This window comes from Staurois parvus, unplaced genomic scaffold, assembly GCF_062004578.1.
Source record: "Staurois parvus isolate SC_StPar_1 unplaced genomic scaffold, SC_StPar_1.0 ptg000096l, whole genome shotgun sequence".
Lineage (NCBI taxonomy): Eukaryota > Metazoa > Chordata > Amphibia > Anura > Ranidae > Staurois > Staurois parvus.
This window is the reverse complement of record NW_028317892.1, coordinates 374,600-390,523: the sequence shown is the minus strand read 5'-3', so window position 1 is coordinate 390,523 and position 15,924 is coordinate 374,600. Positions and strand designations below refer to the sequence as shown.

The 15,924-nt window shown below is 41.0% G+C and overlaps 1 protein-coding gene across 7 annotated transcripts in view; it reads right to left on the bottom strand.

The window, feature by feature from the left end:
• EPS15L1 (epidermal growth factor receptor pathway substrate 15 like 1) overlaps positions 1–15,924 on the bottom strand; it is a 252,064-nt gene that overhangs the window by 158,600 nt on the left and 77,540 nt on the right. For all 7 annotated transcript variants that reach the window (XM_089670784.1, XM_089670785.1, XM_089670786.1 and 4 more), the window contains 4 exons: positions 15,563–15,622; positions 12,330–12,566; positions 12,071–12,228; positions 7,316–7,472 (listed from right to left, as the gene is read on the bottom strand). In XM_089670784.1, the coding sequence (XP_089526910.1) occupies positions 7,316–7,472; positions 12,071–12,228; positions 12,330–12,566; positions 15,563–15,622 (612 nt within the window). The remainder of the gene's footprint in view (positions 1–7,315; positions 7,473–12,070; positions 12,229–12,329; positions 12,567–15,562; positions 15,623–15,924) is intronic.

Genomic DNA, 15,924 nt, shown 5'->3' with positions numbered 1-15,924 from the left:
ATGGAGTTGACCAACTTCTGGCACCTGGTATTCCAGCCCAGGATGATTGCACTACATTCCACAATCCCTCTGCATTTCTTGGTTTTACCTCGGAAACTGCATTTTTTATGTCACCTCACACGTTTTGTATTAGATTAAGGTCCAGGGATTGGGATGGCCACTCCATAACATTAATCTTGAACTAAGATGCTGCGCATTTACAAGTGTATTTGGGGTCGTTATCTTCTTGAAACACCCATTTCAAGTGAATTTCCTCTTTGGCATAAAGCAACATTACCTTTTCAGTATTTTGATGTATTCAAACTGATCCATGATCCCTGGTATGCAATAAATAAGCCCAAAACCACAGTATGAGAAACATCTCAATATCATGATGCTTGCGCAACCATGCTTCACTGTCTTCACAGTGCACTGTGGCTTGAATTCAGTGTTTGGGAGTTGTCTGACAAACTGTCTGCAGCCCCTAGACCCAAAAAGAACAATCTTGCTTTCATCAGTCCTCAAAATGTTGTGCCATTTCTCTTTAGGCCAGTCAATGTGTTTGTTGTCTGTTGGTTTTCTATTACTCTACTACAGCTACTAATAAATTACTTGCCAAGTAGAAATATAATTTATACCACGATTAATCTAATTAGTGATGTTGGAATGCTATTATTTTGAACACAACTGTGTATGTATATATACACACATATACACTTTTTTTACATAAATAGTTTATATTTCTAATCTATTCATAATATTTTAAAGCTGAACTTCAGGGAAAAAACTCCCTTGCCACTGCAAGTGAGGCTGTACGCACTATGAAAGGATTAAATACTTATATAGGTCTAGAAGACAGCAAAAATAGAAATTTTGACTTACCTGTAAATTCCATATCTCGGAGTATAATATAGGACTCAGGCAAAGTATTCTTGGACCCTGGGTTATAAAGGCTTGAATCTTCAGGAGATTGGATGCTGGCAAGCCTTTTAAGGCATGCCCACTGGGTTCCTGGCCCACTCCATGAGTCCTCAGTTTTGTAGCAAGCAATGCAGAGTAACTAATAAAAGGAAGGGAGGGTGGCCTGTGTCTTTACTGTAGTTCAAGATATGAAATTTATAGGCAAGTCAAAATATCTCTGATCTCCTTAATCATACAGTACAGGACACAAACTGTTCATAGTTCTGGGGATGTCTCCAAGCAATGAATGAGAAGGTGGCAACATCTAGGTAAACAGAACTATGCTAACAGGCCCACCCAGCAACAACCATCCAACTTCAGAGTGTCACTGCAAGAACCTTGCAGCCAAAAGCTACATCTGCAGAAAACTGAACATCTTCCTAGTAGAACGTATGAATAGAGGACCAGGTGGTGGCCTTACACAACTGGGCTACAGAGGTCTGGCGCTGAAATGCCCTGGAAACTCTCACCAATCTGGTGGACTGTGTGCGTAAAAGCACAGGAGGAGATCTGTCCATGAGACTAAGCTCCAGTGATTATATTTCTTAATTATCTCACCGTAGTGGATTTGGAAGCAGGGTGTCCCTTGCAAGGTCCTGAGGACAGGACAAATAGAGAATTAGTCTGTCTGACTGAAGCTTTGAGGTAGACTCTAATGGCTCTGACTATATCCAGACAACAAAGAGAGATTTCCTAAAAACAATCACAGAGCTAATACAGGCATCCATTTCTGTGCAGAGAAATTATTTTATCATGAGTTTGATTTACAACCATTTAACCAAGTACTATCTGGAATGATCCAATTATCATAGATAGAAATTTCAGCTGTTCATGAATAGGGAATGTTTTTAAAGATTTGTAGGTCTTTTTGTACCCAAAGGGGAAAAATCTTCTGTAGCTTCCTCTAGTACTGTCTCAGTTGTGCTCTTCATTCCCTTTTGTGTTTGCCTCACCTAGTGCTGGCACATCAAGATCCTGCTCAGGTAGAGAAATGAGTATGAGAAGAGGTGTGATGTTTTTAAATGCTGTATTAAGGCGGAGTTTTGTCTGAGGAATTGTAACATAGAAGCAGAGAGTTCTGCATTTGTCAAATAGACCACTTGTTGGATGCTTGGAATAGGGCTAGAAACAGATGCAGAAATTGGCTCCTGCGCCAGTGCACGGGGTGCATTGTCACTTTGAGATGGAGTGTTGTGTGGGCTTTTGGCAGGACGAATGGTTGCCCGTGCTTTTGCAATTGCTCCCTTTCACCTAGTCTCCATGAAAGCTGGGTGTGAGGGTATTCCTTTGTGGGGTACTCACGGAGCTGGGTGTGGAATACAGGGTAAGAAGATCCAGAAATAGAATGCAACAATTTGTGTGTAAACTGTCTTGTAGTGAATCCTCATGGCGAAAAGGGTGGGAGAAAGCACCTGAGTACCATATAGAGGGCTCTTGGTGGACGTAGCAATAAAATGAGTGACCTGTGGTAAAAAGATGTCACACCTGGTCATACACCTGAAACTAGGCTCAAAGTTGTTGAGTTTTACGACCAAATTTGAAACATTTACACTTTAGTGAATACAATTCAAATATCACTCCAGTCTTTAACACGGTCAAAAGCATACAGTGTGTCCCTGCCCTACCTGTCCATGACTATGGACTATATATAAAGTCCAGGCAATGCGATTGCCCATGCATGATCCAGTGCGCAGAGCAACATTACAAGCCATCCTGATAACGCGGGGTCAAGGTACAGCTCTCAAGGTAACGCAGATTCAGGAGGCACTGCTTCTACTTGTGGTATTAGAAGGCAGTGAGGAGTTGACTGAAAAATTTGAGAATTAATAAAGAAAAAGAAAAAAGTAGTAAACTAAGAGTAATTTCACTGTGGAGAAGAAGAGGTCTATCACACCCTAGGACACTAGAACTCACAAAATGGGGTAGGATTACAGGGGAGGTGCTCAGTGGGCATGTCCACAAAAAGAATGCCAGTGTTAATCACCTGATGGTATTAGCCCATGACCCAGTGTCTTTTAATACTTTGCCTGTGTCTTTTACTGTAGGATTAAGATAAGCATTTTTATTTACCAAATCCTCCACTCCCACAGGTTCCCTCTGGCTTGTAAGAATGGTCCTCATAGTCTCTTCCCCCTATGCAGGTCAGAATTCCTCCTCCACTATCATCAAGACCAATGCAGAGCCCATAGCCCTGCACTCGACAGGACGCCGCCGAGAAAATGTCCACTGTGGACTGGAGAATCCAGTATGTAAAACTGCTTTTGCAGCCCCCTAGACACAAACAAACATTTGACCCTTGCTGTGAGGGGGTGGCCCCACTACAAGAGAGCATTTTTGTTCTCTCCCCAGATGGGTTTCATTTTGAGTATTGTGATTCCTAGTCATACCCATAAGGACCCTTTCACATGGTCCAATTGGGTTTGCCTATTAAATTTTTCAGGCGGTCTCGATCGTACCCTTCATTTGCCTCTATGGAGTGGCAGATGTAAACAGACTTGTGTCTGTTTATTTCCGCCTACCTCCAATCCGATCCACCAAAAACAAATGGATGGGGATTTGTTTCCCTTCCGTCTGGGCAGCCCAGATTGGAAGGCAGTCAGTTGTAAAAAAGACAGCCGGTTTACATCCTATTGCCCAATAGAGCAGAGTGGGCTGTGTCCATGTCTACTCTGCATAAGTGGAGCGGACATGGATCTGTTATCTACCCACTCTGCTCTGCTCAGCAGGAGATCAGCGAACAAATCCCCTGCTGAGCAAAATGGATTCACCCTGTGAGAAAAGGACCTAATAGCTTCTTGAAAGTTACTGCATGCACCTGTTTTTTTCACTTTCTAGGGAGGGATTAAACAGAGCTTCTGATGCAGCATGTACCGTACATCACAGCAAAATTCACCCTCAGTTACATAACGAAGTCTCTGCACTTACTAATTTTTGCCCTTCAGTCTCCTAGTGTTTCTCTCATCTTTTCCTACATATAATGGTTTTCTATACAAGTGTCTTTTTTCCCTCTGCACTATCAACACAACAGTCAGAGTTGATATACAAGGAATAATTTGACTCCATATACAGTGGGGCAAAAAAGTATTTAGTCAGCCACCAATTGTGCAAGTTCTCCCACTTAAATAGATGAGAGAGGCCTGTAATTGGCATCATAGGTAGACCTCAACTATGAGAGACAAAATGAGAAAAAAAATCCAGACAATCACATTGGCTGATTTGGAAAGAATTTATTTGCAAATTATGGTGGAAAATAAGTATTTGGTCACCTACAAACAAGCAAGATTTCTGGCTCTCACAGACCTGTACCTTCTTCTTTAAGAGGCTCCTCTGTCCTGCACTCATTACCTGTATCAATGGCACCTGTTTGAACTTGGTATCAGTATAAAAGACACCTGTCCACAACCTCAAACAGTCACACTCCAAACTCCACTATGGTGAAGACCAAAGAGCTGTCGAAGGACACCAGAAACAAAATTGTAGACCTGCACCAGGCTGGGAAGACTGAATCTGCAATAGGCAAGCAGCTTGGTGTGAACAAATCAACTGTGGGAGCAATAATTAGAAAATGGAAGACATACAAGACCACTGATAATCTCCCTCGATCTGGGGCTCCACGCAAGATCTCACCCCGTGGGGTCAAAATGATCACAAGAACGGTGAGCAAAAATCCCAGGACCACACGGGGGGACCTAACGAATGACCTGCAGAGAGCTGGGACCAACGTAACAAAGGCTACCATCAGTAACACACTATGCCGCCAGGGACTCAGATCCTGCAGTGCCAGACGTGTCCCCCTGCTTAAGCCAGTACATGTCCGGGCCCGTCTGAAGTTTGCTAGAGAGCATTTGGATGATCCAGAAGAGGATTGGGAGAATGTCATATGGTCAGATGAAACCAAAATAGAACTGTTTGGTAGAAACACAACTCGTCGTGTTTGGAGGAGAGAGAATGCTGAGTTGCATCCAAAGAACACCATACCTACTGTGAAGCATGGGGGTGGCAACATCATGCTTTGGGGCTGTTTCTCCGCAAAGGGACCAGGACGACTGATCCATGTACAGGACAGAATGAATGGGGCCATGTATCGTGAGATTTTGAGTGCAAACCTCCTTCCATCAGCAAGGGCACTGAAGATGAAACGTGGCTGGGTCTTCCAACATGACAATGATCCCAAACATACCGCCCGGGCAACGAAGGAGTGGCTTCGTAAGAAGCATTTCAAGGTCCTGGAGTGGCCTAGCCAGTCTCCAGATCTCAACGCCATAGAAAACCTTTGGAGGGAGTTGAAAGTCCGTGTTGCCCAGCGACAGCCCCAAAACATCACTGCTCTAGAGGAGATCTGCATGGAGGAATGGGCCAACATACCAGCAACAGTGTGTGCCAACCTTGTGAAGACTTACAGGAAACGTTTGACCTCTGTCATTGCCAACAAAGGATATATAACAAAGTACTGAGATGAACTTTTGATATTGACCAAATACTTATTTTCCACCATAATTAGCAAATAAATTCTTTCCAAATCAGCCAATGTGATTGTCTGGATATTTTTTCTCATTTTGTCTCTCATAGTTGAGGTCTACCTATGATGCCAATTACAGGCCTCTCTCATCTTTTTAAGTGGGAGAACTTGCACAATTGGTGACTGACTAAATACTTTTTTGCCCCACTGTACTAGTAATATCAGTTACTAATAATCTCAAAACGTTTGTTGAGGAAAAAAATATACCCTCTGCCAGATAAACTACATATGTACTTTTGCAAGGATTTCAGCAAACTTTATGGAAAAGTGCCTGTTTCTGTTCTGAAGATCAAGAAACAGACCATTCTTGTATACTTGCTAGCCATTCACTTCTACAACCTCATAGTCAAATTTTCACTTTTTAGGTCTATAACGTCCAAATCAATTAACAACAATCTGTAGATTTACATACCTCTAACAGCACTTACTGATAACTTCAAATTCAGCTATTAAATATTTGGGTATAAATAGCCCAGGGGACCTCTTCCAAACTTGATCTACTTAACTCTCCTCTCCTGCTCAAGATTCAGAAAGATCTCAGTCAGTGGCACACAGGCCACTTCTTGTGGGTCGGACAGTGCAACTTTTAAAAAACGAATATCCGACTGCATACACTATATTTGTCACAAGTGTTGTCTGTACACATTCCATTCTCATTCTTAAGTCTGTAAACCAAACATTTCATCAGATTCTAAGGGGCCACAAACCACTAAGGCTCGCTCAACCAGATGGTTTACTCTAGACGGCAACCTGCCATCTAAATTTGACCTTACACTATATGACTTTCAGCCAGTTCCTGAGGGTTCTGGAGGGCAGCGCAATTATCTTAATTTATCTGTACTTTGCCACCTGCAAATCCTTTGCTAGGCCCCTTACACTGTTGGAAAGTGAGTGTAAATGATGGAGAAGCCCCCCTCCATCATTTATAACCTGATAAATTCAACACCGAAATACTTTGCCCCATCATCCATAAGGCAACGGTAGAGAGATATGCATGTCTACTGGCCCCTGAAAAAGACATGATAATATATATTCACAACTTTTGCATACAGTGGTGAATATGATTTCTCAGATACTCTCCACCACCAACAACTGCTGGAAGCAAATAGTGTTATCCTATGTGCCCATGCATATTATTTCAGTATGGAAGCTAAAAGCTACCACAAAAAACACTATTATGAGCTTACAGAGTGCATGGAACCTAAGACTTATTTTAGTTGCGGCTCAACTTGCACGCCCCACATTACTAACCTCAAATCAATCATTATTTTCTTCATTCAGTCATAGCAGTTCTATAGTATTCTTCACTGAGCCAATGTGCTGTGGTGTATACGGGATGTGCAGACTTACAAATAGTCAAATTCTTCATTGGGGATTATGGAGAAAAGCTGTACATGTGTAGTACATTGCAATACTCCAACTCAGATTAAAGAAAGGTGCACAACTACTGGGGCAGGCTGCGACCAGTGGAGAAAGTTTAGCAGAGTGGGGTATGTATACTACTGGGAAAGCAAAGAAGGCAGTTGGCCCTCACCCAATTAATAGTTTTTTTTATGCACATTCCCAATCAAAAGGCTCAAAAATATTAGGCACACACTGTACATTTTTAGGTGCACTGGCAGTTTGGTTCCTCAGCTTGAGGTGTGGCAGTGGTGCAACCTAAAGATGTATTCTGTAAACAGAAAAACCCCTCCATTAATTATCTATAAACATTTGCTACTTATGATTTGATATCCAAGCAGCGAGAGCATTATTTTACCAATACGATGAAATGCAGGTCAGCCAATTTTTACTTTTGTATCAATACAGAAAGAAGCATAGGTGATGCATTCCACACAACAAGCACTGTACGTTTACCTGTATGGGAGTGCTCCTTTCTGCTGGCGGAATCATGTCCGGAGTCAAGACTTGAGGTGGATCAATTCCTTTGCTGACTTTCTGCTGTATAAGGTACATTGCCAGTGCAAATTGGTCTTTGTTTAACTTCCCCATCTGCCTTGTGTCAGCCAAAGCCCTGCAACAGATGACATATTAAGTCTTTAAACACAGATTATCTACTAAAACTAGAAGGTTTATACACATTTCAAAAAATTAATTGAAGCTCAATAAATACATATGACACAGAAGCAAGTGCTGACAAAGGGATTTAATAAACTTAGAGGAATATTGAAATAATATCATCTGAGAAGCTCAGTAACTTATAGAAGCTAATAAGAATTCATAAACATTTATTGGCTGCTACTGTATAAGTAACTGATTCTCACACATTATGAATATTCATTACACTGCTTTCTAAAAAAGTCAGGTAAAATACCAGTTATGCTTTTCAATTAAAGCAGTATTCAACCCAAGTACAAAAATGTAATATATGGATGTTTACAAATCCTTAAAATGTGATGGTCGCATTAGTTTTCTCTTTTAATAATTTTTTCCTTAATTTTCACCTGGTGGTCCAGCCAGCAAGGGCCTGTTCAGATATGCTGTTGCAGGAACGAGTGTTCCCACTTGCGATTTAATAAAAAACAAAAAACAAAAAAAAAAAACAGATTTACACACGTTGCTCGTAGGGCAGCCTATTCACTTCAATGGGCTGCCATATGTGCATTTGTGGCCCAAAGGAAGCACCTGCTGCTTTTTTGGGCTAGAAGCCTAGTGCGATTTTTAAATGTGCATTTTGCCACGATTGTGATGCACCACTTTTGGGATGCCATTTAGAATAATGGCACACAAACTCACATTACATGTTTTGCCATGATTTGGAATTCTGGAATTGCGGTTAGCATAAGACTTGAACATCTAGATGCTAGACAGATCTAGTCTAGGACTCGACTAACAAATTATAGCTAAACTCCAGCTAACATCTGTTAAGCAGTTACAGCAACAGTTTTTGTTTTTTCCTTTTGGGAAAAAAGTTTAAACATAAACAATGTAACCATTGTAAGCACACGTGTCAGTGGTAAATAGTAGTTGGAACCTGAAAGATTCAAGCACATGATATACAGATTTTTTTGGTTCCAAATATACAAATAGGTAGTGTAAAATGCCAATTTAAAGCCACAAAATCTTAAAATCCCATAAGGGAATATATAAATGCTTATCAAAGTAAAATATAAAATAAATGAACTACAAAAGTTAAATCAGATTGCAACCAGATTCAATGCTGCAAAGGCGTTTGAAAGTGTGGAATGGCAATACTTATGGCAGGTTCTCGGCAAGTTCAACTTGGGGACTGACTTTTTTTTCTTGGCTTCAATTGCTTTATAAGGCTCCTGCAGCTCAAATACGGGTAAACAATGCCCTATCCCCATCCTTTACGTTGCATAGAAGTACGGGGCAGGGATGTCCACTGTCACCCTTGCTCTTTGCTCTAGCAGTAGAATCATTGGCAGTGGCTATCAGGGGGATCAGAATATGGAAGGTTTTAAACGAGCTGGTGTTGAAGAAAAACTGGCTTTATATGTCGATGATGCCCTATTGTTCCTGGGCAATACGTCCCTTTCCCTTACAAGACTGATGACCCTTATCGATACATTTGGATCCTTTTCTGGTTTTAGGATTAATTGGGATAAATCCACCTTGCTACCCTTGGACCTGATGCCAACCACCCTACCGCAGGTTGCATCCCAAATTCAGGTGGTAGATTCTTTCCGTTATTTGGGCATACATGTACATCCTACCCTGTCTAAATATGTCCAGCTAAACCTCCACCTTCTACTTCTTAAATTCAGACAGAAAAAAGTTAGTTGGAACAAATTGCCGCTCTCGGTGGTTGGCAGGTGTAACTTAATAAAAATGATCTGGGCCCGTCAGCTGCTATATGCCCCGCATAATGCACCGATTTGAATTCCCATGTATGTTTTCAAGCAATTTGATACTGTGTTTCGCTCTTTGATTTGGAAAAAGCGATCCCCTCGTATAAAATTAGAAACTCTACAGGAATCTAGGGAGGTTGGGAGGTTGACTGTTTCTAATCCATTCTATTATTATATGGCTGTGCAGCTTCAACACCTCACTGCCTGACAAAACAGTGGCATTGCTGACACCATTAAGCTGCTCCTAGTGGGTGTTCTCTCCAACGATAATTTGATAGAATTTCTCAAGGCGGGTGAGTTTGGAGCTTTGTCTCAATACCCTACCCTAGTACTGATTGATAAAATTTGGTCTTAAGCTAAATATTTGAATTATTCTGGCTATACCTCATTCACTCGCATCTTACTAACTACTGTGAGTTGCAGAAGTTGCAGGGTTTTGCAGGCTGGATGGTGTTGGGAATCAGATATATACCATAACTGTATCATGGTCAACTGCTGAAAGACTTTTGAACCTTACAGCTCGAATATGACTTACCTAAACTCTTTTGTTTTTCAGTACCTGCAGCTTAGACATGCTATATCTGCACAATCTAAAATCTCTACATGGTTGTCGAGCTGGTGGTACTTAATCGAACTATGTTCTCAACCTCTAGAAAGGGTCAAATATCCTTGTAGTATCAATCCCTTGTGTACAGTGTCTCTAAGGCGATGTCCCTCAATTGTAGGGCACAATGGTCGGTTGATTTAGACACTATCCCAGATGAGGAACAGTCCACAATCCTAGAAAATGTAATTAAAGTCTCTCTATCTCCAACCCAGAAGCTTACCCAGCTTTTTATCATTCACTGTACTTACCACACTCCTCAAAGATTGTATGACTTGAATAGGAGGGATGCCCCCCTCTGTCCAAGGTGTGAAATTAATAATGGCACGCTTATTTATATGTTATGGAGATGCCCTAAATTGGTAAGATACTGGACCTACATTATAATGATGATCAATAGCATTTGGATCCTTAATCTTCAACTGGATTCTAAGATTTGTCTGCTGGGAACTATAGACAAGGAGCTATATGTACCCCATACCTATATTGCCATCCTTCGAGTGCTGTTTATTGCTCGGAAACTCATAGCCCAGGAATGGTCATCTCCTACCCCCCCTTCCCATGCCCAATAGATTAAAGCTGTTAATGATACCCTAATCAGAGAGAAATTAATCTATCAACATAGAGGATGTGCCCGGAAATTCATAACTATTCGGGACGCTTGTTTGGGTACACCGGGATTAGCGCCAATCCAACTAGTCAGGGACAGAGTAATTAGTGGAGGAGTCTCTTCAGGTTTGCTGTGATATAGCTGGTGTCTCATCAGCTCCTAGACAGGTATGTACCAAATGTTTATTTCTTGCGGACATTGGGCTTTTATCTACTGTTTTAATCATGGATAGGTTGAGGCAGCTTGGTTCTCCAGGTTTAGTTTGGTGGAAGAATGGTTCGTTTTGACTGTTCTGGTTTTGTATTTTTGCTTTTTTTTTTGGTCTTTTGTATTCTTACATAATTTTTTATTTTTCTAAAAAAACATGGAAAACATTGTGGTTTGGGATCTGCACTTATGTCTTCTGTATGCTTTGATATATAGTCCATATGTACTGCATTGTTGAAAATTATTACTAAAGCTATCCCCTGATGGAGGTTGGGATTGTATAACTTTGTACGTACATGGATCCAAACTTCAATTAAAAAAAGACCTGATTTAAAAAAAAAAAAAAAAAAAAAAGATAGCAACCAGACAGGGAGCAAATCCCCTAAAAGGCAGGGGGACAGTTCATGGCTAAAGGAGGCCTAACTGTATTTCCTGTCTTTGAGGGAATTTGCCATCTACTTGGACTATTCACTACCAGTCTGGGCACCTACATTGCTGTCCTGATGTTTGTGTCTGTCTGGAACTAATATGTATTGCCTGGTCCTAGTGAGCTACCAGACATATTTTGATATACAATTTAGATTGTTCAAGCCCTATGGTAGCTCTGGTGGTTTGGGAAACCTCTTTTGACACCTGCAATCTCTTTTAGGAGGTTTGCTTTTGGTGCACAGCATAACTCTTTAAGTGAACAATTGTGTAAGCGATATACACAGTATACCTATTTTATTCCCTGATGAAGTAGATCTTTTGAATCTGAGAAATGCGTTGGGTTATGCTCACACCACTGCAAGAGTCGACATCTTTACTAAAGGAATACACTTGCCATTGTGTATTGATATATGCGGTAAGCAAAGCTTCCTATGTAAACATGAACAAAACAAACAGCCATTGGGTTGAGGTCATTTAAGGAGGTTTAATGTTAATATTCTGATATGAAGGTTGAACCTATGACAATGAATTAATTTTATAAGCGCTTATGTGATTTTAAGATTTTGTAGCAATGAAAATGCTTTTTTAATTATTCCTATTTGTATGTTTGGTACCTAAAAAGTGCCATATATCATGTGCAAAATTGTTTCATCTGAATAGTTTTGGACATGTGGCACCTGGTCAAGGCAACTTAGATGATTTTTTTAATAATCAACTTTTCATTCTACAAGGAGAGGGCTGCACTGGAAATTTTAAAATTAACTACATTTTAACAAATACCTGGGTAAGAATCAATTGCCAAATTTAATCTGCATAGCATCCTCAGCAACATTTCTATGAAATTGTTTACACAGTGCAAGCAGAAAGAAGCCCAACAAAGACAACATTCTATGACTTGCTTTCATTCAATACACAAAAAAATTTGCAAGTGGTCTTTACACTTATCTCACCATATGTGAGCCAAAATATTTTGTGGGAGTCCAGACTGCATGAATATATCCTTTACTTCCAGCCCGCTAACATAGCCATCCATGTCCAAGTCAGTCTGAATGAATATGTCATCATAGCGCATCTTTTCTGTGAGAGGTACTACCCAATTCAAAGCAGGCTTGAAAGTAAAAAAAAACAAACAAAAAAACATTAATGAGATATGCCTTCGCAATCTGCTGTTGTAGCAAAACAACAGTAAAAACATTTTTTTATCTGTACCTGGTTAGACTTTGTGGAGTGTTTTGGTGACAAGCTCCCAGCACTGTTTAAACTGCTCATACTGCCATGAGATGGAGTTGAACGCAAACTGTCCTTTGGTGGGGGACTAGCAGGAAGCACAGGGACAGCTCCTGGAAATGTGGGTGTTTTCTTCCTCTTGGATGGGGGTATCAAGGATTGTGGTAGGACAGATGGAACAGGTTCTTTCTCCAGCGCTCGGTATACAAGATGCATTGCCTACAAAATACATGGATAATACTCAGAAACTATATACAGATTGCTCTGCACCCCATACAGTATGTAAAATTAACTCAACCCTTGTGAAGAGGGAAAGCAAACACAGAGATATCAGATTCTCCCCCCCCCCCCCCCCAGGAAGATATATTCTTTCTGCCTCTCTGTTCCACTGCTGTAGCAAAGCAGGACTTCTGAGTATGGGGGGGCTGGTGAGCACATGAATTCTCCCAAGTGACAGTGGTCAGGCTTGAGTGGCCAATAACTAGGCCTGAAAACTGAGATGTAGTGGCAATAACATCATCCACTTGGGTAAGCTCCAACAATGGAACTTACTCAAGGTAGACTCCTGCAGTGAGGAGGAGGCAGCAAGAAGGTGTAAACTGGTATGTTTCCAAGCTTGTGAGGTGGGGGAGTTTGTGGGGCATCAGCTGACACTGTCACTCTGCCATGAATGGGCATGTGACAGAAACTTTCTAAATAGTTTAAGTGACTAAACCAGAGCAAGGTTTTGATTTTATTCTGACTTCCACACTTTGCATTTTTATCTCAAGTAAGGGACAGCAGGTCAGCACAATAGCCATGCAATCTGATAGATCACATCAGCAATGGCAACATCTATGATTTTCTCAGAGAGGGTTACCTGTAGATGTCAGTTAAAGAGGAACTTTACCACAGGAGTAAGTGGGGAGGCAGATGTTTTGTTGTAGATAAGACATACTATGTGTCTTATGAAATAATCCATTCTTATCTGCATGCTTGCAAACAGCTTAGTGTACATTTCAGGCATTTCTTGGTGCCTGGAACAATTAACTTGCAGCATGTATGCATGAATTAAAGTGGTTGTAAACCTCAGACATGAAATATGTACAAAGCATATCCCTGTTTAGTGCGTATTTGTCTCAGTACAGAGCTCTAACTTTCATTTTTGTCTGCTGTCTCATTCCTTTGCTATCTATATGAGTTCTTCTGACATGTTTTCCTGACACCATGAAAAAAAAAAAGGGGATGGGGAGGGATCTCCAGCACAGAGCTTGTGAATGACAGCCTCAACTCTGTTCCTGTGTGAAGGGGGGTGCCTTTTCCCTCCAATCAGCTCTCAGAACTCTCCTCACTGAGCTCTGCAGAGTGATTTCATCTTTCTGCCCCCTTTTTTCTGACCACTCAGGCATTCTTAATTCTGGACTTTGAACTGAGGTAGAGAAGACTGCAGATAGACAGCTACAACTTATGTAGGAGGATTTGTTCAATCCTTTAACTCTGGGTCATCTCTGCATGGCAAAGAAAAGTTGTTGAACCAGGTGCTCCCTCAGTACGTGACTTGCTGAGGGCAAACTCGGACAAAGGAGTGGACAGGGCCAACGAATTTGATCGACTTGGACAATGGCTAAATTGTAATGGCCAGATGGCTGTGTCAGGGTATCTCTAAAACCGCAGCTCTTGTTGAATGTTCCTGGTCTGCAGTGGTCAGGACCTATTAAAAGTGGTCCAAAGAAGGAAAACCGGCAAACCATGGTCATGGACAGCCAAAGCTCACTGATGCACATGGGGAGCGAAGGCTGACCCATGTAGTCCAACCCAACACAAGAGCTACCGTAACTTAAATTTCTGAAAAAGTTCATGATGGAAAGGTGTCCGAACACAGTGCATTGCAGTTTGTCACATATTAACCTCTTCACGCCAGCCAAAACCAAATGTGCAGCCTCCCAGCGTCTGGGCCTAGACGCCGAGCGGCCGCATATTTGCGTTCTATTAAAAAAGGACATATGTGCCGAGTGCGCCCGCCCTGCGCGCTCCCAGCACACATGTCCTGTACTCACGGAAAGGTCCCGATCCTCTTTCGATCGGGACCTTTCCCGATCATGTGACCGCCGTGACGACGTGTCACGGCGGTCACATGACCCTTAACCCCGCCCCGCCTCCTGAAACTCTTAAAGGGCCAGGAGGCACCGGCATGAAGGGGTTAAACATTGGGCTGTGTAGACACCGACCAGTTAGGGTGTCTATGCTGACCCTTGTCCACAACCAAAAGCGTCTACAATGGGCACAAGAGCATCAGACCTAAACCACAGAAACAATGGAAGAAGTTGGTCTGGTCTGATGAATTCATGAATGGTTTGAGGAACATGAGTTTGAAGGTGTAGACTTGGCCTCCAAATTATCTAGATATCAATCCAATCGAACATCTGTGGGATGTGCTGAAAAAAACAAGTCTGATCCATGGAATCCCCACCATGCAACTTACAGGACTTAAAGGATCTGTCACTGAAGGTTTGGTGCCAGATACCACAGCATACTTTCAGAGGTCTAGTGGAGTCCATGTCTCAGTGGGTTATGGTGGCTGGTCATACTGTTATAGCTAATTGGTGTATAACTGTATTATACAAATTTCTCCACAATAATCTCAAACAGAATAAATTGGAACCGATTGCAGCACTGTGAAGTAAACTAATAATATGTGCTTCAAAAAAAATTAGATCACTAATTAAAACACTATCCTATTGCTCTAAATAAAATGTGAAAATTCATGTTCAAAAATTGTATATACATGAAATAAACTCCAATCTCCCACATGTTCTCATACAATCAACTTGTGCAATAATTTAAATATAAATTAATATTCCACAAATTCATAAAATCCACTTGTATTTCCAGAGTGTTCTATTATGATATCTTTAGGTGAAATCTTCATATATAAAAGTGTTCACTCTGTGCCCCGTGATCCACATCCATCAGACTGCAACTCACTGTCTCTCTGTTAAAAGATCTGCATTACGCACATAGAACTCTTCCTGATTGTGAGCTCTCCTTCAGAACAAGTTATTCATCTCCTTACAAGACAATTTTAATATATTTATAAAGAATATGGCCAAGATTTTTTTTTTTTTTTGCACCACATTGCAATGCCACTTACTGAAAACTGTATACATTGGTGTTTGTCTTTAGAAAAAAAAAAAGTGTGCTGATCTGTTTAGTACGTGCAGTAATATCACACTTACCACTGCAAACTCATCCCTGTCCAAATGTCCATCCTTGTCTATGTCACTTAGTTCCCAAACCTGTGGTCAAAAGACAAATTACTCTTCTGGTATTGAAGTAGATATTAATGGCCATTATTTGTGTAAAAAAAAATAATGATTTAAAACACAATATATCTTCTGAAGGCAGCTAAAGCCTGCATTCTTTTATATTGGAAACATACTGTTCCCCTCCAATTAGTGTGTGGCTTAACAAAGCTAATAAGGTTAAAACCATGGAAGAAGTTGTACATTCCTCAAATCACAAAGGAGAACCAATTTCTTGAATCTTGGTTCTATTGAATTGACTATTTTACACCTGTATGTTGAGCTTTAATGTCGGC